This window comes from Trichechus manatus, unplaced genomic scaffold (genome assembly GCF_000243295.1).
Source record: "Trichechus manatus latirostris isolate Lorelei unplaced genomic scaffold, TriManLat1.0 scaffold00083, whole genome shotgun sequence".
NCBI lineage: Eukaryota > Metazoa > Chordata > Mammalia > Sirenia > Trichechidae > Trichechus > Trichechus manatus.
The window spans coordinates 8,604,868-8,631,227 of record NW_004444019.1 but is presented as its reverse complement, the minus strand read 5'-3'; the positions used below and the strand labels follow the sequence as shown (position 1 = coordinate 8,631,227).

Sequence of the window (26,360 nt, the reverse complement as noted above, 5' to 3'; positions counted from 1 at the left end):
TTCATGTTAATCTGTAAGATATGAGGGTAGTGTGCAAATAAACTAAAGTTACAAGTAGTAAATTTGCAAGTTACTAGGAATATAAATATGTATATATATCCCCACTGAAACAGCCAAGTACTCAGAGGCTATTGTGCCAGCTTCATAAAAATACTTAAAATGAAGAAAAACATAAATTAACAAACAAATGAACAAAAAATAAATTAACAGAACAATATTATTTACAAAAGTTAAAAAAAAAAGAAAGTGCAAAGGCAAAGGTCTGATTTAGTTGTTGTCCACTAAACTATCTTGTATTTCTGAGTCTGTTCAGTTCTTCTGAACGAATTACTTTGAACACCATCTTGTGGACAAAAGGAGGTATATCACAGGTTCTCAACAGATGAGACAGACTGCAGAAAAGCTAAGCCTAATTTAACCCATAATACATATTCATAAAAAGTTATTTTATAAACAAAACATCAAATGATAATTTTTATAGATAACATGTCTCAAGATAATTACTTAAGCTCTATAATATATCAAGTGACTAAAATTTTTAGTTTCAACAATGTCAAGAAATATAGAAATAAGCATATGGGGCTACTTTAAAGTTATTAGATTACCTTGATCACAAGGTGAAATGTTTAAAAGGTTAAGACTGGTTGTGCTTCTGTTATGGCTAGAAGTGATGGTTACTGTCCTCAGCTGGAAAGAATAATGAACAAATTCATGAATTATTCTTCCCCTTACCTTTAGATTCTGAAGGCCGTAAATATTAAGTCATACCTTTTTCTTTGCTTAGATGGATTTCTGTCTAAAAAGTGTTCATTAATCTTGGTGTGAAAGACTGGAATTCAAACATTCTTGTATAGGGCAAACATCATTTTAATTATTAATGGTTGTCAAGGCGCATAATTATTTAGTATAACAGATAATTCAGATAATGGTTGTCAAGGCCTATAATTATTTGGTATAACAGATAATTCAGGAAATTTGATAATTTTCTTCCCTGCTGTGGACATTACTGACATCTGACCCTGGTGGTGTAGTGGTTAAGAGCTATGGCTGCTAACCAAAATATCTACAGTTTGAATCCACCAGGTGCTCCTTGGAAACTCTATGGGGCAGTTCTACTCTGTCCTATAGGGTCGCTATGAGTTGGAAATCGACTCAGCAGCAGTGGGTTTTGGGTTTACAGAGAAGTAAACAAATGTATTGGAATGGAATAAAATGGTACAAGAGATTTGGCAACCAGCGAATTATTTAGGGGAAAAAATTCCCACTTTACTTTGCTTAATTTCTTTTTATGAAAGGAATTAGGCAACTGCCAAATCTCTACTACAGTTAGTGCTATATTAGCTGGTCTCAACCTCTCTTCTGCCCTCTATTATGTACCATATGCACAGAGATGAGGCACAGAAAAGTATGTGAAGGTAAATAATACAGTAGCGTGAGAGAGGCTTGTACTGTGTGGATACAGTCCCACTTCTTTAGTTAGGCCAAGGGCAGATTTAGCTATGGGTCCAAGTTACGTGAGCTTCAATCATTTTGACTGTTCTAACTTTGCAATATGCACCATATAGCATTATATACCCCCACCCCCCGTTCCCATGAGTAAATCCAAATCCCTAAAACAGGAATAAACCAGTCAAACGTTAATGGAAATTATAAAAAGAGAGATTCCTAAATATAAAATTTGTAAGAAAGTAAGCATAACATATTCTGTGGAATTAGATGAACAGAATTCATAAAAGAAAACTGAGTTTTTTTTACGTATATGAAAGCATTAACTCAAAGAAAATAAAAAAAATACATTGCTCACAATCAGCAAAAATTCCATGAAAATGCTAAAATATTTTTGAATTAGCAAAGAGGCAAAAGGAAAAACAACCTGTTAATTAATATGAAAAATAATCTTTGAAAACATATAAAATGTTTAGTTTTCTGACAAATTCAAGTAAATTAATATGAGTGACATATTATAGATGAATTGTAAGCTTTCAGAATTATAGTTCAACAAATTAAAAGATCAAGATATACACATAGCACCAGATTTTAGATCTATGTACACTTTCTGGGATAAATTATCATTCTACTAAGAAATGCACATATGTATATTCCAATTGTATACGTTTAAAACACAGCACCATTGTAGGTATTGCACAGGAAAGAAAGAAAATGAAAAAGAAAATCGATTTAGAGTTAAAAACACTTAAAATAAATAAAATAAACTTGGAAAATAAAATAAATAAACTTGGAATTAGGGAAAAAACCCAGCATAAATCAATATGAACTAACTAAAAGGTTATATGTATGCACAGTCATGTAGACTACACCTGACCAGCAGTTCATTAACCTATAACAAAAACCAGTTCAAGTCACGGGTGCATTTGAACAAACACTGCCTTAATTTAGGCATGCTCCCTAGATACAACTCCGTTCACAGCTTTTTCCAATTTCAGTGGGCTTGCCTTTATATACCATTTTTCAATTAACAGACAAAAGCAATCATCTTGTCCTGGTTTAACCAAATTGGAATCAGCACTGCTCCTTGAAGAGGCATGAACTTCTGATTTCTGTGACAGCAGGGGCTGCCACAGCATGCCTGGGACCATCACCTAGATTTCAGCAACATCCTCATGTCCAATATCCTAGAAAACCAGTTGTTTTCAACCAATGGTTCCACAAAATAATGTATAGCTAGGCAATAAAAAGACCATTTAGAAATTTGGTTGGTGACTATTATATTTTCATTTGATTTCAGAGGGCATGGTCTTTGCAGCACCTGTTGCTTCTCCCAGGTATGAGTGCTAACTCTTTGGTCTGAGTGCTAGTTGAATGCTCGGTCCCATGGCTTTCCTTTGATGCCCTGTACCTCTTGCTGCAGCTTCTAGAGAGACATCATTCTCCTTTAGAACTTCTGGGTGCCACCTTCTTGGTATGCAAGTGCTGACACCACACATTTATCTTCTAGGGCAAGAGTGTTGCTTTTCCAATTGCTACAAATCCCATCCTTTGCTCTTATGGCCAATTTTTGTCTGAAACTTTGAGAGTAATTAGGCCAGAAGGATAATGGCTACAGGGGCCCAAAGATCTTGGTAGGCCATTGACGTTTCAAGAGTACCAATGACAGCTTGGTGCCTTTCACCACCAAACACCTCTTAGGGAAAACAGCTCTTTCTCAAATGAGAAACTCAGCGAAGGGGCCACAGAGTGTTAAGACTTTTTTTATGCAACATGTGCTTATACAATTAAAATTTGTTCCTTTGCATGCAGTACGTATTCATGCACTTGGTGATTGCTTTGAATTGAGCTCATTATACAGACCTAACAACATCATTTCAGTAGTTGGCAATGAGGAAATTTTTTTTTTTTGGTTCCCTCATGACATAGCCTCATGTGGTTTTTCCAGAACATAAGTTGTAAAGTGAAGATCTTATTGCCTGTTTCCCTGTATGAGTAGGATGGATGTAGGATGGTGTAAGAATTCTTAAGCTATATAAAGTAGTCAAAAACATTCAACAGGAGCAGTGAACTATTTGAAAAAGTTGACAAAACTTTTAGCAATGATAGTAAATTTAAACACAAAGAAAACTTGAAGAAAAACCTGAAACTTTAAAATTCAGAAACCAAAGGCCAAACACGTTGATGAGATACAAAACGTACCCCAACATCAGTCCACTAAATCGTAAGATGTAATTTCCTCTTGAAGAACTAAGAAGATTTGCTTGCATATTTCATACAAAAACCTGAATAAAAATTGTAGTAATGGTAAAACAAAACATATGGAATGAATTTGGGAAAAATTTAAAAATGCTGATATTGCAATTACTATTGTTGCTTTTAATGTCTGGCCTATACCAAAAAAAAAAAAAAAAAGCAAAAAAGCCCCCATATTATGAGGGTTTGCCAGTATTACTATAGCTCCAATGGCAAGGAGGCATCACCAGGAACCAAGTCTTCCTCAGGTGTGCTGTTCATTTTCCACCTGTCCACTGCTGGGCATGAGACGCTGGATAGAGGCAATCTTCTGGGTTACATCTTCCACTAGGGCCTGGGGGGCCCTGAGGACCTGGAGCACCTGGTGAGCCTGGCACACCTGGGGCTAATGAAATAAAATACTCCATCAAAAGGCAGATCACATGATGCTCCCTTTCTCACTCCAAACAAAATGGATCATTTTTACTTGACCTGAAGCAATACTTAAGAGCCAAAGGGAAAAGGAGTAGTTCCCATTTTTAGAGGCTTGCTTGTGTTGTGAAGGTAATACCACTATTACCTGAAGTCCCAGGAAGACCAGGACTCCCTGGCAGCCCAATTCCAGGTTCACCTCTTTCTCCCTTCTGTCCCCGGTAGCCTAAATGAGATATATAAACAGAGAGACACAAAAAGTAAGAGTGTTCTATGGGAACACAGCATATGCACGAACCGTCTTCTTAGTCTATGATATTTATGTAATTCCTTCGCTTAACATAAATAGTATATTAGCTAGGTATTTTGCTTTAACCACACCTTTCACATATATCAAACAGTTTAAGTGCAATAAGGCAACAAGGATCTTAAAAATATGCAACAACTATAAAAAGTTACAGCTAGTCAAACTGCTTCTTGATAGTGAGATTTTTGGCACTGAAAATGAAATCAACCACTCATATCCTCTTTCAAATAGCTATCACAAGCAGTGTGTGAGCCCTCTTGAACAAGAATACTGATTAGAGGCTAGGTACAGCTAAATCAAAGAAATATATTGAGAAAGTCCTGCTTAATAAAAGCACACGACAATATGATAACAAGAATTTGGACCTCAGTCTTAGAATTAAAGGGAACAAAAGGAACAAAAACTTGTGATTTTAATAGAAGACAGCAAGAGTGTGAGTATATATAAGTCCACCCTGCTCAAGAGTTAGGAAAGGACAAATTAGGTCTTTGTTCAAATTACCAACTATAACATTATATCCTTTTTAAGTAAAGTAAAAACAGTAACCTCATGTTTCAGCAGGTCAGTTCATAACTCCAAAGGACCAGGAGCTTCAACAATGTTAGAAACTAAGAGGAGGTTGAGGGAATCACTCCAAACTCACTTCATCAATTTAACTTCATCAAATTAAGCAAAATGAATTACGTCTGAGATCTGGGTATATTTCAAGATAAAATCATTCTGATTGAATCAGAATTCAATTCTGATTGAATATGCTCGTTGTCTTGTGAGCTAGAATAGTACAGAGTAATTTGTGACTCCAGGGGCCATTTCTAGTTTAAAAAGCATGAAACACTTTATCTGTGTTTTATATGTTGGGCGTCTGTGTAAGACTTTGTTTGAAGAAAGGGTTCTGGGCCTAGAAGAGTTTCACAGTGATGGTAAATACAGTTTTCATTTTCAACTCTTTCATACTTAAAGATTGCTCCTAGTCCCAAATGAACAGAGCAGTCATGCAGAATCATGCAGACACACAGCAAGGGTATGAGTGAGGTAAGCATCTCAGTAGAAACAGTTGGCCATAAATTGTGTCTGTTCATAAATGTGTTTTACAACAGAACATGATAGGAGGAGAAAATTTAATGCTCCCTATGAACAGTATGTATGTCAAACTATTTCCCATAATTGCCAAGAATTAGACATCAGCCTTGGGGTTAGGTTACCATTCTCAGTTTTGACTTGACCATAGAGTGTACCCATTATTATCCAAGTAACATTAGCAATGTAATCACCACACACTTAATTCTTTTCTTTGGAGGTATGACCAGAACACACATATGAAAATAAAGGAAATAAAGGCACACTTTCAGGAAATGTTTTAAAGTATATAATGGAAATAGATTCAGCAGGAAACCATCACACATTTATATCTGAAAACTATCTTACAGATGTTCAATACAATCTTTGATCCTAGGAAGAACAGTGGCTTGAACATGTAACACAATGTCCTAAATTGATATATATTCAAATTTAAAATATTTCCAGATTTTTTTTTATCTAAGTGACTTTCACTTAACATATATGCACAACAAAGAAAAATGTTCGTATTGAGAATCATTTGAAGGTGCTTTTCTAAATTCATTTTTAAAATTTCTGGAGTAAAACAGTATGTGTTGCATGAGGTATATTTGACAGTTCAACCCAGGCCTCACTATTACACAACAGAAAGATTATAAAGCTAACTTTCAAGCTACCTCAGTAAGTACTTAAGATCATAGGCTAAAAAAACGAGGAAGAAAGAAAAAATTGCTAAAGATATATAAACTTTTAATTAACAAGAGGATTAACAAGACTAACACAATTCCAAATAAAAAAAAAATCTGCTAAAACCTACAAATTTCATTTAAATTCAGCTCCAGGTTTTAATATAATGCAAAAATTTATTATTCCACATGAATTTCAGTGCATATGACATCAAAAAATAAGAAATGATGATTTGTATATTTGTATAATAGGGTAACGTTTACACCCCACCTATCAAAGATAACAATTTATTTGTATAAATTTCTTACTTCATTAGTGTAATAACTACTTGCTATTAATAGATAAAACCTCTGCATTGAACAAACATAAGAGAACTTTCTATTCTTAAATTTCCTAAAAAGGGACCAAGCTCATTCATTATGAAGGCCAGCACAAAGCCATAGGGTCTTATTTTATAATTGCCTCATAAAAAACCTTCAGATAGGAATTCTCATAAATTCAATAAGAGCTTTCCCACTTTCTAGAACTAAGCTTTTCACTCCTTTAGGGTAGTTCTGTCTTGAAATTTGGTAAAGGCTGGTCTATCTGCAAACAGACATGGCTTGTAAACACATGTATTTTCATAGATTATAAGTATACAGGATGAGAGATTGATATCACTGTATCTGACATGGGAAAAAAGAAATAAAATAAGAGCAACATCCAAACTAAAGCATCTAGAGGTACTAATCACTGATGAATCTTGATGTTGGTGTAGTTTTCAGGTGGTAGACTGTACTTATTTTCAGTAGGAGTATTTCAATTTCAGCTCCAGAGATTTACTTCTAAAGTTTTAAATCTGTGCATCTATATGCATGCTGGACAAATGAATCCGGAAATGGGGCTGCTACTGGCATTTGGGGAGGGACAATTCTTCATGTGTGTACTGGCTCACTCGTTACAAGTTGTTTAGCCTCCTGGCTGTGGCTCACTAATTGACAACAGTGCCCTTCCGTCACTTTGACATACACTCACACACCCTCACATTTCCAAATGCCCCAAATGATAACAAATTTGAAAGGTCAACTCTATACCAGTTGGATAAACTACTCTATGGGCCACTGGCTTACAAATAACAGAGATTTTCCTTCAGTACAAGCCAATGATAGCTAAACTTTAAAAGTTAAAAACTAAGAACCCCCACTCCCAATACTGTCCTTTTAAAACTGATGGAGGGTATATGGAATGGGTTTACCCATTTTTCCTACTAGCCCCACATCCACTCACTGCAGGCTTCATTCTGAAATGGATAGGGCTTTCAAGTGTTGGACCTATTCCTCGGGATATTGATGGGTGTGGGGAATCATCTATGTTTGGAAAATGTTTAAATAAAGTTCTCTCTCATAAAACTCATCCAAGAGGATAATGTCAGATATTTGATAATCTCTCTTATTTGTATAAGGGAACCCAGCTGGATCATGCTTCTTGGGGTTTCTTTGAGCCTAATGTGGCAAATTCTCATTTACCCATGGAGCGCAAGCAATCAGGCCTTGCACTGTGGGCCAGAGGCAAAGAATGACCACGAAGGAAAGTTCCCTTCTCAATGCACAGTGGGACAGCAGTAATCAGAATCCCATGGGATAGTAAAAATCCAAAACTGTCTGGAAATGCTTTTGAATTTAAAAAAAAGATACTAAAAATCACACTTTAAGAATTTAGGAAAAATGCAAATGTGGTGACCCAACTCAGTCATAATAGTCTGTATGCTCACTTCAAGAAGATCAGGGTGCTGAAAGAGGATCCACACATTTTCATTACCAGAATCTTAGCAGGAACGCACCTCCCTCTTTCAACTTGGAAGGTATACTTCTGATTGTCTCACGTCAATTTTTTTTTTATTGCCCTCTTCACATCTCCTGCTATTCAGAATAAGCACAGGAAACTTTATGACACACTTCATTTTTGTTCTTTTCTAAAGACAGTAAGGTAATAAGTGACTCATTCCTAGAATATAACAGGTCCCTGGGTAGTGCAATCAGTTTGTGTTCGACTACTAACCTAAAGGTTGGCAGTTTGAACCCACCCAGCAGCCCTGCAGAAGAAAGACCTGGCAATCTGCATTTGTAATGATTACAGCAAAGAAAACACTATGGAGCAGTTCTACTCTGTACCACACAGGGTCACCATGAGTCAGAATTGACTCAAAGGCACTGGGTATTTTTGTTTTTTTTGTTTTTTGGTTTCTATAGAGTGTATTTCAAACCAAACCACTTAATTTTAAATGAAATGGACTTCTTTCCTGAAAAACACAGAAAAAGAATGTCTCTTTTAAAGACATTTCAGAAGAGCCACCACCTAACCGAATAGTGAGTGGGTAGAGGACATGACGTCATGCTCAGTACCCACATTTCCTTTCCTCGGTGCTGCAGCTCTCATTTCAAACCTTTCTCAAACTCCATTATGGTGTGTCATGAATAGGCCTCATTCAACCAAGGTCACTAGGGTAGTGGTTTTATATGCATTTTTTATCTTTCCTTTTTGAGAAAACTTCTAAACACAGAAAAGCTCTGAAGTTACATTCATAATTTCTTCTTACGAACACGTCGTATCTATGGACCTACTGGAGTAAAACCCTTCAATTCTTTGTGTATTCCTGGAGAGGTGCCAAAAAATCGAATAGCAGCCTCTTGTTTTCTTTTTTTTTTTTTTTTTCAGTAAGATCTGTATGTGACTTTCAACAGGCAGGATTATCAGTGCAGTGTGACTGCTGGAAAATATCCCATAAAAATAAATCCCACTTTTTGCAAGTTTTGTTTTCCTGCTGCATTTCTGGCAAATTTAACAAATTCTGAAAAGGAAGTCTCATGTAAAGATAGAGGAGACGCCTGCAAAATTATACTCCAGATATGCCTGTTGTCAGAAACTCTGTGGTAGGACAAAAGTTTTAACAATTAAAAAAATATATATATATCTTGTGGAGAAGTCTTTCAAATTTGAGAATTATATCCAAATGCCTGATGAGGAACAGAAGCAGTCTATATATCTCCTAGACAGAACAACAGACAAAATCCATAGAAATCCTTTACAAAAGGGGAAGTGAATCCAGGAGTGACCAGAAGCCGTTCTCTACAGGCTTCATTAATACTACGGACTTAGGGTTTCCTCTGACTGAGAGCCTTCCAGATGTTGTTGCTGTTAGGTGCTGTGGAGTCGATTCTGACTCATAGCGACCCTGCGTACAACAGAACAAAACACTGCCTGGTCCTGCGCCATCCTCACAATCCTTGTTATGCATGAGCCCACTGTTGCAGACACTGTGTCAGTCCATCTTGTTGAGGGTCTTCCTCTTTTTCGCTGACCCTCTACTTTACCGAGTACAATATCCTTCTCCAGGAACTGATCCCTCCTGATAACATGTCTGAAGTATGTGAGACATAGTCTCACCATCCTTGCCTCTAAGGAGAATTCTGGTTGTACTTCTTCCAAGACAGATTTGTTTGTTCTTTTGGCGGTCCATGATGTATTCAATATTCTTCGCCAACACCACAACTCAAAGGCATCAATTCTTCTTCGGTTTCCTTATTCATTGTCCAGCTTTCGCGTGCATATGAGGCGACACCATAGCTGGGGTCAGGTGTACCTTAGTCTTCAAGGTGACATCTTTGCTTTTCAACACTTTAAAGAGGTGTTTTGCAGCAGATTTGCCCAATGCAATGCGTCTTGATCTCTTGACTGCTACTTCCATGGGTGTTGATTGTGGATCCAAGTAAAATGAAATTCTTGACAACTTCAATCTTTTCTCTGTTTATCATGATGTTGCTTATTGGTCCAGTTGTGAGGATTTTTGTTTGTGTTGAAGTGTAATCCATACTGAAGGCTGTGGTCTTTGATCTTCATCAGGAAGTGCTTCAAGTCCTATTCACTTTCAGCAAGCAAGGCTGTGTCATCTGTACAAGGCAGGTTGTTAATGAGTCTTCCTTCAATCCTGATGCCTCGTTCTTCTTCACATAGATCAGCTTCTCAGATTATTTGCTCAGCATATGGATTGAACAGATATGTTGAAAGAATACAACCCTGACGCACACCTTTCCTGAGTTTAAACCATGAAGTATCCCCTTGTTCTGTTTGAACTACTGCCTCTTGATCTATGTACAGGTTCCTCATGAGCACAATTAAGTGTCCTGGAATTCCCATTCTTCAAAATGATATCCATAATTTGTTATGATTCACACAGTTGAATGCCTTTGCATAGTCAATAAAACACAGGTAAACATCTTTCTGGTATTCTCTGCTTTCAGGCAGGATCCATCTGACATCAGCAATGATATCCCTTGTTCCATGTTCTCTTCTAAATCTGGCTTGAATTTCTGGCAGTTCTCTGTCAACGTACTGCTGCAACCGCTTTTGAATGAGCTTCAGCAAAATTTTACTTGTGTGTGTTATTAATGATATTGTTTGATAATTTCCGCATTGGGTTGCATCACCTTTTTTGGGAGTTGGCATAAATATGGATCTCTTCCAGTTGGTTGGCCAGGTAGCTGTCTTCCAAATTTCTTGGCATAGATGAGTGAGTATCGCCAGTGCTGCATCCATCTGTTGAAACATCTCAATTGGTATTCCGTCAATTCCTGGAGTCTTGTTTTTTTGCCAAAGACTTCAGTACAGTTTGGACTTCTTCCTTCAATACCATCAGTTCTGGACCATTTGCTACCTCCTGAAATGGTTGAATGTTGACCAATTCTTTTTGGTATAGCGACTCTGTGTATTCCTTCCATCTTCTTTTGATGCCTCCTGCATCGTTTAATATTTTCCCTGTAGAATCCTTCAGTATTGCAGCTTGAGGCTTGAATTTTTATTTCAGTTCTTTCAGTCTGAGAAATGCTGAGCATGTTCTTCCCTTTTGGTTTTCTATCTCTTTGCACATGTCCTTGTAATACCTTACTTTGTCTTCTTGAGCAGCCCTTTGAAATCTTCCGTTCAGCTTTTTCACTTCATCATTTCTTCCTTTTGCTTTAGCTACCTGATGTTCAAAAGCAAGTTTCAGAGTCTTTTCTGACATCCATTTTGGTCTTTTATTTCTTTTCTGTATTTGTAATGATCTCTTACTTTCTTCATGTATGATGTCTTTGATGCCATTCCACAACTCGTCCGGTCTTTGGTCATTAGTGTTCAATGTGTCAAATCTATTCTTTTTTTTATTTTTATTTTTTTTATTGTGCTTTAGGTGAAAGCTTACAGCTCAAGCCAATTTCTCATACAGAAGTTTACACAGATATCGTTATGTGACACTAGTTGTAATCCCTATAATGTGACAACACATTCCTCCTTTCCACCCTGGGTACCCGTGTCCATCTAACGAGCTCCTGTCCCTTTCTGCATTCTCATCCCACCTATGGACACAAGCCGCCCATTCAGTCTCGTGTATGTGCTAGAACTAAGTAGCACACTCTTCACAATTATTATTTTATGTTTTATCATCCAGTCTAATCTTTGTCTGAAGAATTGGCTTTGGGAATGGTTTTAGTTCTGGGTTAACAGAGAGTTCGGGAGCCATGTCTTCGAGAGTTCCTCTAGTCTCAGTCAGACCATTAAGTCTGGTCTTTGTACGTGACTTTGTTGTCTGCATCACACTTTTCTACTGCTCCGTCAGGGACTCTCTGTTGTGTTCCTGTCAGGGCGGTCATTGGTGGTAGCCGGGTACCGTCTAGTTCTTCTGGTCTCAGGCTGATGGAGTCTCTGGTTTAGGTGGCCCTTTTGTCCCTTGGGCTAATATTTTCCTTGTGTCTTTTGTGTCTTTCTTTCTCCTTTGCTCCAGGAGGTTTGGGACCAATTGATGCATTTTAGATGGCTGCTTGCTAGATTTTAAGACCCCAGACGCCACTCACCAAAGTGGGATGTAGAACATTTTCTTAATAAACTTTGCTAAGCCAGTTGACCTCGATGTCCCACAAAACATGGTCCCCAGACCCCAGCCCCTGCTACTCTGTCCCTCGAAGTGTTTGGTTGTATTCAGGAAACTTAGCTTTTGGTTTAGTCCAGTTGTGCTGAATTTCCCTGTATTGTGTGTTGTCCTTCCCTTCACCGAAGATGATTCTTGTCTACTATCTAGTTAGTGAATTCCCCTCTCCCTCCTTCCCCACCCTCACAACCATCAAAGAATGTTTTCTTCTATGTTTAAACCTTTTCTTGAGTTCTTATAATAGTGGTCTCATACAATGTTTGTCCTTTTGTGACTGACTGATTTCAATCAGCATAATGCCTTCCAGATTCATCCATGTTGTGAGATGTTTTGTGGATTCATCATTTTTCTTTATTGCTGTGTAGTATTCTATTTTGTGTATATACCATAATTTGTTTACCCATTCGTCTGTTGATGGGCACCTAAAAAAACAAAAAACAAACTTGTCACCATTGAGTTGATTCCGACTCATAGCGACCCTATAGGTCAGAGTAGAACTGCCCCACAGAGTTTCCAAGGAGCGCCTGGTGGATTTGAACTGCCAACCTTTTAGTTAGCAGCTGTAGCTCATAACTACTATGCCACCAGCGCTTCTGATGGGTACCTAGTTTGTTTCCATGTTTTTGCTATTGTGAACAGTGCTGCAATGAACATGGGTGTGCATATATCTATTTGTGCTATGGCTCTTACTTCTCTAGGATATATTCCAAGGAATGGGATTTCTGGATCATATGGTACTTCTATTTCTAGCTTTTTAAGGCAGTGCCAAATCAATTTCCAAAGTGGTTGTACCATTTCACATTCCCACCAGCAGTGTACAAGCATTCCAGTCTCTCCACAACCTCTCCAACATTTATTATTTTGTGTTTTTTGGGTTAGTGCTAGACTTGTTGGGGTGAGATGGTATCTCACTGTAGTTTTTATTTGCATTTCTGTAGGTTGGTTCTCTTTTTACTATTTTGGTGAAGTCTTGATGAGCGTTTAAGTGTTTAATTTTTACTAGCCGCCGGTTATCTAGTTTATTTTCTGGTGTTTGTGCATTGTTAGTTATGGTTTGTATTCCATTGTTCTTTCTTGTCCTTTCAGACTGCAACTGTTGGAAGCATCTGTCCCAAGGTTTTTCTGCTACTGTTAACAGTCCTTATACTTCACATGCTTTAAGGCATCATACATCTTCAGCTGGATTTTCAAGTTCTTCACTCCAGTCTCAGATACTCTGACATTAGAACAGACCCAACTAATGAAAGATAATAATTAACCATGTACACAACAATGCACACACAGAAGGCTACACCTGATTTGATACTTTCCTTTTTCCTCCAACTATCAGCCAAAGTTCTGTGATCTAAGATAAATGTAGAATACACTGTAAACTAGAGTGATTTTACTGTTGTTGTTTCAGAATTAAACAACCAGAAGATTTGTCAATTGTGATTATAAGTTAAGCTCCTCATAGACACTGTAATTGGGGACTGAACAGTTGTTACTGTTTCTGATGAGGAAAGGCATGGTAATCACTTGGGGGTACTTCTTACAGAAAACAAGGCTCTAGGTTCTAGGAGGCAGTAGAAAGGAAAGTGAACTAGTGAAAGAAAAAAAAATTCCCTACATCAATTGTATTTTAGGCGACATTTCTATGTAATTTTAGTGTTAATGTCCTCGTTCCTTCTCTATATAACCTGCTTTTGATTTTTTCAAGACGTGTCCTTGAGATCCTCTATGGTAACACAGGAAAAAAAAGCTCCCTGTTTTTATCTTTCATGGTATGTGCTCATTTGATTTCATTTTCCTGATCAGAACTGTGAATCTTCTAAACCAAGGTTTACCTGGCTACTTTGCTGATGCTAAGCATTTTTCTAGAAAATGCCCCTACCAGCTTAATTTTGTCAAGCTATATTCAAGACCATGTCTCTTATGAAATTCTCATCAGTGGGACAGATTTTTTTGCCAATTTAAGTAAAGTTTGATTGAAAATTTTTTTAGAAATTAAGAAGAATTCTTTAAAATTGTTACCATCTATAAGCTCTATTAGAAACAGAAGTATCCTAAAATTTCTCTAAAACATATTTTAGATCAAAATCATTCCTAATACTCACGCCTCATTCCTCAGTTTAAGATACTAAAATGACGATTCTTTCTGTCGAAATTACAGCAAAAAGGAGGCATATACAACTCTGAAATTCCCAGATAATGATATATAAGTATATATTACTGCTGTTACTGCTATAATAAATATTATTAATAAAATGTTTAGATTAGTAGGCCATTATTAGTCCATTTTTAATTTGAAGTAGTAATAGTTAAAAATCTACTTCTAGAATGTCAAATATTAACTAATTCTATATTAGTCATTGTTGGTGTTGTTATTGGGTACCGTCAAATCAGTTCCTACTCACAGAAACCCCACGTGACAGAGTAGAACTGCCCCATGAGGTTTTCTTGGCTGTAATCTTTATGGAAGCAGATCACTAAGTCTTTCTCCCTCAGAGCAGCTAGGTGGGTCTGAACACTTAACCTTTTGATTAGCAGCCAAGCACTTAACTATTGTGCCACCAGTGCTCCTATATTAATCATAATATATATGTATATATATTATTTATATTAAATACATTTTATTTATATATGTATATATATCTTTAAATGTGATTAGCATGTTATAAAAACTGAAAGGTAAAAAATTGGTAAACAAATATACTTAAAGACTTACCTTGGGGTCCAGGGTCTCCTGGTGGCCCGGGCAACCCATCCTTTCCTGGTGGACCAGGTCTCCCATGACCTTGAGCAGCCAGCATTGCTGCTGGCAGCTTGAGCTGGGATAGGAACACAGCCATCCTCTCTTCATTCATGAAAGAAAAAATAATGTATCACGTAATGGAAATATTTTTTGCATCAACATTTTTCAGGGTCTCTTATTTTTAACATGAAATTTGATGAAAATACTATTTGCTTTTCATTTTAAACATGTCTAATTTACCCATTAGTCTGAATGCTGAGAGGCTTTCTTGATTGGTCAAATAAGACTGAATATACAAAATTGTTTGAATACAGATGTAGACTGGCTCTGTTGATCAGATGGTCTGAGAATTTCAGTGCTTCAGAGATACAGCCCTGTCTAGTAGACAGACTACTAGCCTGGAATCTAATTTAAGCTGTGGTAATGACTTGCAGAGAAAAATTTTAGTTATGCTATTATTTCGGATTCACATTTAAAAAATGGTTTTAATAACTAAAGGCATTTTCCAGCAATGTTGTGAATGATACATGATGATTTAAAATACGTTCACAAATTCTTTGACACTCCTTTCTAAAGGCAGAGCCTAACTTCCCTCTACCTGAGTGTGGGCTGGACTTACTTCTTACTTCTAATGAATAGAAAATAAAAGCAGAATTGACAGTGTGCAACTTGAGAAACTAGGTCATAAAAGGCACTGCAGCTTCCTGTTTGTTGTCTCTCTCGGATTGCTCACTCTGAGAAAAGCCAGCTGGCATGTCATGAGGACAATCGAGAAGTCCTTATGACAAGCCTGGAGAGAGGCTGACATGCTGAGGAACTGAGGCCACCTGCCAACAGCCATGTGAATGAACTTAGAAGTGGATCTTCCAGCCCCATTCAAGCTGTCAGATGACTGTAGCCCTGGCTCAAATCCTGACTGCAACCACATTAGAGATCCTGGGCCAGAACCACCCAACTAAGCCACACTTTGAGTCCCTGACCCACAGAAAATATGTGATAATAAATATTTTTTGTTTTAGATCACTGAAGTTTTGAGGTAATTTCTTATGCAGCAATTTCTTCTGACTCATACAGTATGTGACACTTGAGGTCCTTAAAGAAAACTGCATTATTAATAGAGAGATTTATTTATTGAAAAGATGGTCATTGCTTCCATATTCACTATGGTTTCACTATTTAAGCTATACTCTATACTAGGCAAATAATGTACTTTGTCAGCAACTAATTTTTACTTTTTAAACAAAACACCTAATCACACACCCTCAATATTATTTATTTATTTCTGGTTGAATTTTGAATTAGTAAGTTTCATTATTCAGTCAAGGTGTTGGTAGGAAGGATGTCTAATTTGGCCAAAGGAAAAAAGTTCAGCATTGGTGCAGCGGCAAGGGACAGACCAATGAGGAGCTGATAAATGCTGGTGCCAGTCATATGCATATTAAAAGATTATACTGAATTATGAACTAGGTGTTTTTTAAGCAAATATGAAATTCAATGATCACAGCTTGAAACTTTGCATGTTATTTGCTGTTTTGCACTTCAAAGAAGGTATATACTTAAGTATAATTGTTCTTAATTTGAGACCTATCTCTTTGAATATTAAACACAAATATTCACAGTACTAATTTTTCCTTTTTAATGTACAAATTGAATTTTCAAAGTACTTTGCTTTGCATAATTCTTAAATATTTTTAGCAAAACAGAAAAGTCTTTTCAATAATTACATCTAGCTGTAAATTATTTAGCTTTAAGACAGGTTGAGATATAGTCATTTAACATATGGGTAATTTCTTCTGAACCCTACCCAAATGCTCTGTAATTTAAAATAATATGTTTTCAAGCTTCTAAATGAATTGAAAGACCTGAATTCTTAATCGGTTTTCCTCTGTTTTCGGGGATCTTTGGTCAATTAAATTGTTTTTGGTTGAGCTTTCTAATGAGGCAGAAAATTAAAGAATTCAGATAGAAGCTTGCATAAACCAAATACACATATTCCATCTGCCAAGGCAAACCCACAGCAGTCGTTCTAACAAATTAGACCAATGGCATGGCTTCCTTGAAGAATGGGCTCATTAATAAAATACAAACATTAATATCAATGTGTTGATACAGTGTATCATATGAAGAAGGAAGGAACATTTAGATGTCATCTGGTCCATGTCTACCTTGATCTAAGAGGGACATTTGAGGATATACATTTTATAGATAGAATATGTAAACATTTTCTAAGAGAGAAATTCATTTTTTTTTTCTCCTAATGCCCGTTTAAATGCTTCATTGTCCATTTTCTTGGTACAACTTCAACTTATTTTCTTTTGCTACCCCATTATAGAAACAGAGAGTAGTTAATGAGTATTTACCATGGGAAATCGGTCATATATTTGATGATATTGTTAACTCTTAGCCTTCAGTTAAATAACTTTTAGTCATAGACTTGGTAATCTGTTTTGTGAATGACTTTTTGGTTTCACTTTTTCATATGTTTCTTAAATGTGGAAACCAAGATTAGATATAGCTCTCCCCTAAGGGGCAAAAATATCAGAAGAGTAACTGCCTGTCATACCCTAGTAATTATTTTCTACTTCCATTCTAACTGTTAACTCAGTAGCATCATATTCATTTTGTAGTTTTTCACGACCCAAAGGTTGTTGCTCCCACATGTCTATAGCTCTAACTTTGCCACCTTTGTAAGCATGTTGCTTGGCAATGGTATATGGGCAAAGATGGTGAATTGAACCTATGCATCCACTTTATCTCCCACTGAATCCCTGCCAAACAATAGTAAGGTATTTATAAAGACATACAACTCCAAGAATGGGGAGAATATGAGAAGAGGCAACAGCAACAAAATTTTGGAAGCTGAGAACCAGATGGCCAGTGATATATGACTTTGTGGATTCAAAAACAAAACCTTTTCACTAGAGGCTGAGAAACAACCTGATTTATACCACAAAATCCTCAAAAGGTTCAGGAATTAGGAGTATAAGTAAATTCTGGCAGTGAGGGTGAAGGAGAAGGAGGGGGACTAACATAAAGAGAACTGGTTGAAAGTCTGTTTAAGAAGTAGTCAAATCCTTAGATCTCTTTCTCTACTCTGTGTGGCTGGGCAGCTGCCCCTCCTCAGCCCTAGCAAAAGACTAAAAGCTTTATTACTAAAGACAGTAGATACAGGGTCTCTGCTTTGAGGACCCCAGATTCCCTTGAATCTGGGGCTTCGGTACTGTAAACGAGAATAAATGACCATTTACATGCTTACTGTTGAGGCCCCAGCCCTCTTCTTCCACTTGGTTCCCAAAATGCTGGCAGCTAGGCAGGAAATGGAAGTGTCTCCTGTGGGGAATCTGATCAGACTAAAAGGGAAGACTTAAAGATGCTGAAACTGAAGGTCCCTCAATTTAAAAGCGTAGCCAGACTCCCCTACAGTGAAGCTCACAGTTGGCAGGTTGCATTGTTCATTCATAACTTTCAGTTTTTTAGAATTCACTCTCATGTATAAGCAGACCACTAAGGATCATCAGACACCAGAGGAAATCCTATAAGCTGAACGACAGAGACCGAAACAAAGAAACAGAAAGAAGCAAATGGAAGAAACAGAGACTACGCTGCAGAAAATATTACTGAAAAAGATTATATATCAATGATGTGTATCTGTGCAAATATGTACACATAAATATATATTTATATATATAACATTAATATCTTAGTCTTTGAGAGGTAAGAGAAGATGTTACACCTTGAAACAAGAGAACAGGAATACAGAGAGAGAGAGAGAGAAAGAGAGAACATAGGAAAAGGGACTTTCCCGAAACACTGGAAATCTGGAGGCAGAAATGTTGTTCAGGGACCCACAGCCCTGACCTTCCTTTTCTCCAATAGTTGCAGGTGTGGCCTTGTTGGTCCCCAGTTTGGTGCAAGAACGCATTCCTGAATAGACTGCTAAGTTCTTCCTGAAGAGTGATATGAATTTCCAAGCATAATAGGGTGTTGTCATAACAAGAATTAAACTTATCAGCTCTTCTAGGACCCTAATTTGTGTGGGCAACATCACAGCTGCAAAACTCTCCTAAAGCCAAAAGAACCTAAGCTGGATACAGAGCATCTGCCTTGCCAATCAAACCAGAAATTTAATCAACCTTAGAGTGGGTGCACGCTTGTGCACTGTGATCCACCTGAAGCCAGATTTGGGGTTGGTGGAAAAACACCTTCCTCCACCACAGTTAGGTTTGGGAAAGGGTGTCAAGAAGCTGAAGGAGGGATTGCTGGCCTGTGGAAGAGCCCAAGATGTGAGATCCGTGGAAGAGTTGGATCAGTGAGGTCACCTGGGAATCCCAAAAGGGGGATGAGAAGCCCCAGGAGGAGAGCCCAAGTTTTGGATCTGGTCTAGGGTTTCAAATGGAGGCCCCCAGTATGGATACCAGGTATGATAAAGGAGGGGAGCAAGATCTCCAAGGATTCTCTCAAGCCCCCGCTGACAGCCCATGACTTGCTGAGCAGAGAGACTGGCTGTGAGGCTGTGCCTGTGGAGGTGAGTGGAGCAGTGATGAGCATGTGCTGTCACTGGCTCTGAGCAATAGCTAAGAAAAAGGAAGGCAGATGGGTGAGAGTTAAAGTCTTAGTGCTACTTAGCTGTAGCTCTTTTAACACGTGAAAATTGATCTTTGTTTTCACAGAGAAAGCTTTCTGAACAAGGGAACTGTGACCTTGGAGCTTTATGATTTGTGGAAACTGAGTTTTTCTTTCTGCAAATAGTTTTCAAAGTCAAGGAAAAGGGGACTTCTAAGTAGGAAATTAAATGTACTGAATTTGAAATGGTCTTGGGACAAATGAACTAAAGTGCTAAAAAACTAATTCCGGGCTTCAGGTACATTTTTGTCTGGGAGCTGACAGCTTTGCTGGACTGATGCCAACAGATAAAAGAGAAGTGATATCACATTCATAGGACCAGAGACTAGAAGTCTCAGTAAATGTTCTCTCGCTTTTGGATTCTGTTAGAATACTGTCTGAGGCTAAGATGTCTGTGGCTTCTGAGGAAGCACCAGCTTCCAGGGAGATCTGGCCACTCATCTGGACTAGTCAGGCTGGAGGAGACTGAGAGAGGCAGTCAGAAAGATGGGGGTGAAGGCAGAGGAGACCTGGAGAAAACTCTCTTCCCCTCAGCTTCCAGGCAGGCGGCTCTCTGAGAGAAGAGGGAGGGCAGGAACGCAGAGGGGAAGGACCTAGATAGAGGAGGAGATGCTCAGAAAGTGCAAGCCAGGAGGCCCTGCCTGAGGCAGATGGAGAACAGGCTAGTTCCCCTGACTTCCCTTCTCAGGAGGCTGACAGCCCTTCATGGAGTAACCACAGAACGGCCTGGGAGTGGACAACACAGAGCCTTCCCAGCTAGAAGTAGCAATGTCTCCTCTGCTTAATGTACAGGGCAGGCCACCAGGGACCCTCCCTTCATCCAGTGTCCACTTAACTTAAATGAAAACCCAGAAAACTAGTTGCCATAGAGTTGACTCTGACTCATGAAGACCCCATGTGTGTCAGAGTAGAACTGTGCTCCACATGGTTTTCAATGGCTGATTTTTTGGAAGTAGACCACCAGGCCTTTCTTCCAAGGTGCCTCTGGGTAGATTCAAACCTCCAATCTTTTGGTTACCATATTAACGGTTTATACCACCCAGGGGCTCCTTTCAAAATGAACATCTCTCATTTTGCAATACTAATATTTTTCTGATAATGCTTGGTTGTATTTTCTGACATTATTAACCAACTTTTTAAAAAGTGGACTAATTAAATTACTGAAGTATTAAATAGATGTGTTATCCAAAGCCCATTAAGAAATTAAAATTCAATGTTAAAGTTGCCTGAAATAAAAAATAAGGACACCAGAGCCTATGGAAATGATGAATTAAAGGAGAATTTTAGATCACAATTCAAACCACGAGTGTTTGCTGGCATTCCCCTTTTCATGACTGTGTTCCACTGAAGGTGTGGATGCTCTCTGAGATCCTAGGTGCTCTGTGCCCAGGGTCGGCTTCATGAAGCCCTACACTTGGTTTAATGCTCTTCTGTTGCTGTCTTGAAATTCTTAGTAATTTTTAAGCAAGAAGCCCAACATTTTCATATTGCACCAGGAGCCACAAATTATGTAGCCAGTCCTGCCTATGTCTCTGTATTTTTCAGTGCTCCCTGGAGAGCTTGAGATGTCTTTGCTTTTCACACAGTTGAGGCTTGAGTGATGCTTGTTGGGGGGAATGTCTGGGTTGCAGTGTTTGAAGCCCATTCCATGATGCTTGAATTAAGGGTCAAAAAATAAAAGGGGATTTATGGACAACATTATAAATACAACGAGAAAGTGGTAGTTCCATAAAAGAGTGGACAACTGTACTAATAAACTATCATGTTAGAGCAAAGTAAAGACACTTGGTAGAGATAAACGTAAATTGAAATCAACACCATGAATTCATGATCTTTTTTTTAAAAAAAGAAAACAAATACATTTTTTTCCTCCCCTGTCACTGACGTGGCTAAAATACCCAGTGTTACTCTGCTCTATTTCCACTGCTTGTGTGAAACAAGATAATGTGCCCTTAAACACTGAGATTCTGGTCTCAAATACTAATTCCCATTTTAAATAATCAGGGCTCCTTGGAGAGTAGCTGATTCTGTATTTACAGCAGAAAGACTCAAGATGGACCTGGGGTTCTTATAATCCTACTCCTTGCAAAATTCAACAATCTATTTTTGCCTTATGGATGCCTAGCAAAGAAAACAGGAAACATAGAGCTAATATGGATTATCTGCTAAAGACAAATAATCCAAATAATCCACACTCTATTAATCTCACAGTTGAGGGGGATGATCTTGATTTTAGCAAATCATCATTTGACAAAATCTCTTGATATCATTGTGAATAAAGAACTGTAGGATGGATATTGGGACAACTATATGGATTCAGGGAGTTCCTGGGTGGTGCAAATGGTTAAGTGCTGGACTACTAACCAAAAGGTTGGTGGTTCAAACCCACCTAGAGGCAACTTGGATGAAAGGCCTGGCAATCTGCTTCTGAAAGGTCACAACAGCCATGAAAATCCTACGCAGTACAATTCTACTCTGCACACCTGCAGTCACCATGAGTGACAGATTTACTAGTGGGCAGGAGGAATCCAATGGTATTGAGAACAGCCTAATTCTTGGATCTTTCTCATTCAACATTTCTGTCAACAAATAGAAGGATGACATTATAAAATTTAGAGATGATACAAAGTTACGAGGTCAGCCAATCTGCCCTACAACAAGAGACAATATTCCAGATATCTTCAGGTTGGAACAATGTGTGAACATGAATCACCTGAAACTTAATAAGAAAGACGCATAATATTGTACACTTAAAAATGAACAAACAAGTCCAGAATGAGAAACAACTAATTTTAACAAGTTTGTATAAAGAAGATCTGGGGTTATTAATTGAAAACTCGAAATGAATCAACAGTGTGATATGGATGCTTTAAAAAGAAAAAAGGAAGCTAGCTTAGGCTGTATCACTGGTGTCTAGATCCGGGGTCAGCAAACTTTTTCTGCAGAGGGTCAGATAGTACGTATTTTAGGCTTTGCAAGCTATGCAGTCCCTGTCACTATCACCCAATCCTATCATTTTCTCTGAGAAATTATGTAAAGAAATTTGAATTTCAGATCATTTTTACACATCATAAAATATTTCCCTTTTGAGTTTTAAAACCACTTCTAGCTTGTGGGCTGTACAAAAATAGGTGGCAGGCTGGATTTGGTCAGTGGGCCATAGCTTGTCAACCTTGGTCTAGATCAAAAGATGCTGTACTCTGCCCTGGTCAAATAAATACTCCTGAGTTAATGAGGGGCATTTACAAATGAAGCATTTCTCATGGGCGACAATGGTAGAGGACTGGAGACATTTACTCCAGAGAAGAGAAGACTAAGGGGAAGCACAATGGATATTGAAAAATACTGAAAGGGCTGTCAAGGCCAGAAATGATGAGAGGAAGTTACAGAGCGACAAATTTAACTTAGTGTAAGGAAGAATTTTTTTTCTTTTTTAAACAGAGCTGTCCAACAATAGAATTGGCTGCCTCTTAAGATTGTTGTTACACAATCATCTTTTGAGAATGTTGCTGAAGGGATTCCCCACAGTAGATGGGACATGGGAATAGGTGAAAAATTCAGAAATGTCATTAAGTAAATCTAACCTTCAAAAATCCTTAGGACCTCTTGATTAATATACTTCTTTATTTCTTCAAATGAAACAGCATCAACCTAGAGAGGGAAAAAGTGGTCTGTTAAACTAGGCATAGCACAAATGAAGCAAAAGAACAAAGAACAGAAATACTGGGTTGGTATGCATACGTGAAACATCTATCAAGCCAAAGGCTTTTGGGCACTGACTAGGTAATAAATATCTTGTGTTTTATTAAATGCTGGGAAGAAGATGAAGTGCATAAGTGCTTTAAAAGCTGTGGGCTGGAGTTGTAACCAGTGATATGAACATGTTTCCTATTAAATGGAGAGACATGGCTTTGTACAATTAGGGAAGATATTTCCTAGTACTTAATTTTCTGAAGTTACAGAATTTCAACAGTGTTATCAGGCCTGGTGGCGCAGTGGTTAAGCATTTGGCTGCTAGCCAAAGGGTCAGCAGTTTGAATCCACCAGCCCCTCCTTGGAAACCCTATGCGGCAGTTTTACAGAGAGTAGAAATGCCATTGTTTTGGTTAGCAGCCGAGCTCTTAACCACTGTGCCACCAGGGCTCCATTAGCATACCAGTCACAATTTAACTTCTACCCAATCCCTGGACACTGGTAAGGTTCATATCTAACTGCTATTCCAAACAAAACAAAACAAATCTATTGCTTTGAGTCAATTCTAACTCATAGTGACACTGTTGGACAGAGTGGAACTACCCCATAAGGTTTCCAAGCAGCGACTGGTGGATTCGAACTACTGACCTTTTGGTTAGCAGCAGTGCTCTTAACTATGGCACCACCAGGGCTCCTAACTTCTATTAGGTATCTTCAAAGGAAGAGAACTCCAAGTATGCTGGATTACTCTTTTAAATGTTGTATTCGTGGGGGTAAAACTTACTAAATTTTACCTGTTTCATGGTAAAGTTTATTCTGTAATCACACATTGCAAGCATATTTGTATTAAGAAATTTTCTGTTTTTAATAGAAAATGCTTGTGGACCTGGTAAAGGGAAGTAGATAAATGGTGTCAGCTGAATTTTTTTTTTAACTTTATTGCGTTTAGATGAAAGTTTATAGTGCAAATTAGGTTCTAATTCAAAAATTTATATACAAATTGTTTCGTGACATTGGTTGCAATCCCCTCAATGTGTCAGCACTCTCCCCCTTTCCACCCTGGGCTTCCCATGTCCATTCGTCCAGTTTTCTTGTCCCTCCCTGCCTGCTCATCTTTGCTTCTGGGCAGGTGTTGCCCATTTGGTCTCATTTACTTGATTGAACTAAGAAGCATGTTCCTCACACGTATTAGTGTTTGTTTTATAGGCCTGTCTAATCTTTAGCTGAAAGGTGGAATTCAGGAGTGGCTTAGATTCTGGGTTAGCAGGGTGTCCGGGGGCCATAGTCTTGGGGGTTCCTTCAGCCTCTATTAGACTCAGTTGAATTTTTTTAAACCTCTTGACAGATCTATCTACATGCATTTGACAAAGAATCTAGCATTTATAATAAACATTTTACTATAGTACCTTGATATTTTTAAAAGCTAGCTATCAATTTTCACAATGTTTAGGATTTGTAAGTATTTTATTACTTTTCTTTGCATATGGTTATTATCTGCAGGTCTAAGTGGGGCATGAAAGACAATATGATGATTTTCTTAGGACAAAACAGTTCCAAGAAGTACCAATTTTATTATTTATTTTCCCTGCGTGTGGTACAAATTGGAGCCCTGGTGGTGCAGTGGTTAAGAGCTATGGCTGCTGACCACAAGGTCAGCAGTTCGAATCCACCAGCCACTCCTTGGAAACCCTATGAGGCAGTTCTACTTATACGGTCGCTATGGGTCAGAAGTGACTCGACGGCAATGGTTCTTTTTTTTTTTTTATGGTACAAATGAACTTGAATTCATGTTCATAACATCAGGCAGGGAAACCAGTTACTGACACACACTGAGAGTTCAAGTTATGTAGACTTTATTCAGTAGAACTTAGGTAGCGCGGCAAAAATAAAAAAGTATGGAAATGGCGGGAATGCCTAATTTGGCCCTATATCTGACATTGGCCAGTTATCTGAGGAAAGAATCTCATGTAATAATATTTTCCCCTAACTCCCCTGCCCCCTCCATGGGTATTTTCAGATTAAGTTCCTCTGCTGAATGGCCACCCATCACTCTTCTGGAGGACATTAACAAAAACACTGGCTTCCTCAACCAAATACTCTTTCTTGTCCTAACTGGTTTCCACTTGAAAGCACTACTGAGGGCAGATTTGCAGTTCTGATAGTCAACAAAATGGAGTATCAATAGGAAACAGGTGTGTGTGTTTTCTGTGTCATGTAAGGAGACGTTATTGATAGTGTTTGAGGGCATCGTTTTGGAGTCAGCCAGACCTGGGTACAAACCAGTTAATAACTCTGTGACCTTGGACAAGTCAATCTCAGTTTCTGCATTTATAAAAGTGAGATGGAAAGAACATCTATCTCCCCAGACTAGCTGTGAGGATCAAATGAAGTAATGTATGGTAAGTGCTTAGCACAGGTTCCGGCACATAACTTTAAATAAATGATTATCTATTGTTACCCTCACGGAGACCAATTTAAGTTCATTTTATTTACTTAAAAATCGTTATGATTACTTTCATTGTAAAACTGATACATGGTTGCTTTAAGCCAGGATCTCCTGGGACTCTCAGTACCACTTACCGAAGTGCCAGGGATGCCTGGAGAGCCTGGAGGGCCTTGGTGGCCGGGGGATCCTGTGGAGCCCTTGTTTCCTGGTGGCCCCACAGGACCTATGGCTCCCTTCATGCCTGGAAGGCCTGGTTTTCCCCGTTCACCTTGTGGGCCTCTGTCTCCTGGAATTCCTTGATCACCCTGTTAAGGAAAATAATGATAATAAGGAATGATCTCTTCTAGAACCACATCAGTTGTGGTTAAGAGCAAAGGTTCTGGATTCAGACTGGCACTTAATAGCCATGGGACCTTGGATAAGTTACTTAAACTTTCTGTGTCTAGGCTTCCTCACCTATAAAGTGAAGATATTAATAGTATCCACTCTGTAGGGTGATGTTGAGAAGTAAATGAGTTAACCTGAGAACCTGAGTTCAAATCCTGGCTTTGTCACTTATTAGTTCCATTGACCTTGCACAGTTTACCTAACTTCAATAACAGTAGCTTCTTCACTTATAAGTGAGGATAATAATAACAATGGCCTCAAAGCTAAGGATTAAATGAAATAACATGTAAAATGCACTGTTGCTGCTGTTAGGTGCCACTGAGTCAGTTCTGACTCATAGTGACACTATGTACAACAGAACGAAACACTGCCCAGT

At 38.2% G+C, this 26,360-nt stretch overlaps 1 protein-coding gene across 1 annotated transcript in view; it reads right to left on the bottom strand.

Moving 5' to 3' along the window:
* Positions 1-2,629: 2,629 nt before the first annotated feature.
* COL19A1 (collagen type XIX alpha 1 chain) overlaps positions 2,630-26,360 on the bottom strand; it is a 369,652-nt gene continuing 345,921 nt past the window's right edge. The window contains exons 46-50 of the mRNA XM_004381357.2: positions 25,732-25,902; positions 23,043-23,109; positions 14,809-14,937; positions 4,262-4,339; positions 2,630-4,087 (exon numbers count right to left, since the gene is read on the bottom strand). Coding sequence (XP_004381414.1) covers positions 3,960-4,087; positions 4,262-4,339; positions 14,809-14,937; positions 23,043-23,109; positions 25,732-25,902 — 573 coding nt within the window. The 3' untranslated portion in view covers positions 2,630-3,959. The remainder of the gene's footprint in view (positions 4,088-4,261; positions 4,340-14,808; positions 14,938-23,042; positions 23,110-25,731; positions 25,903-26,360) is intronic.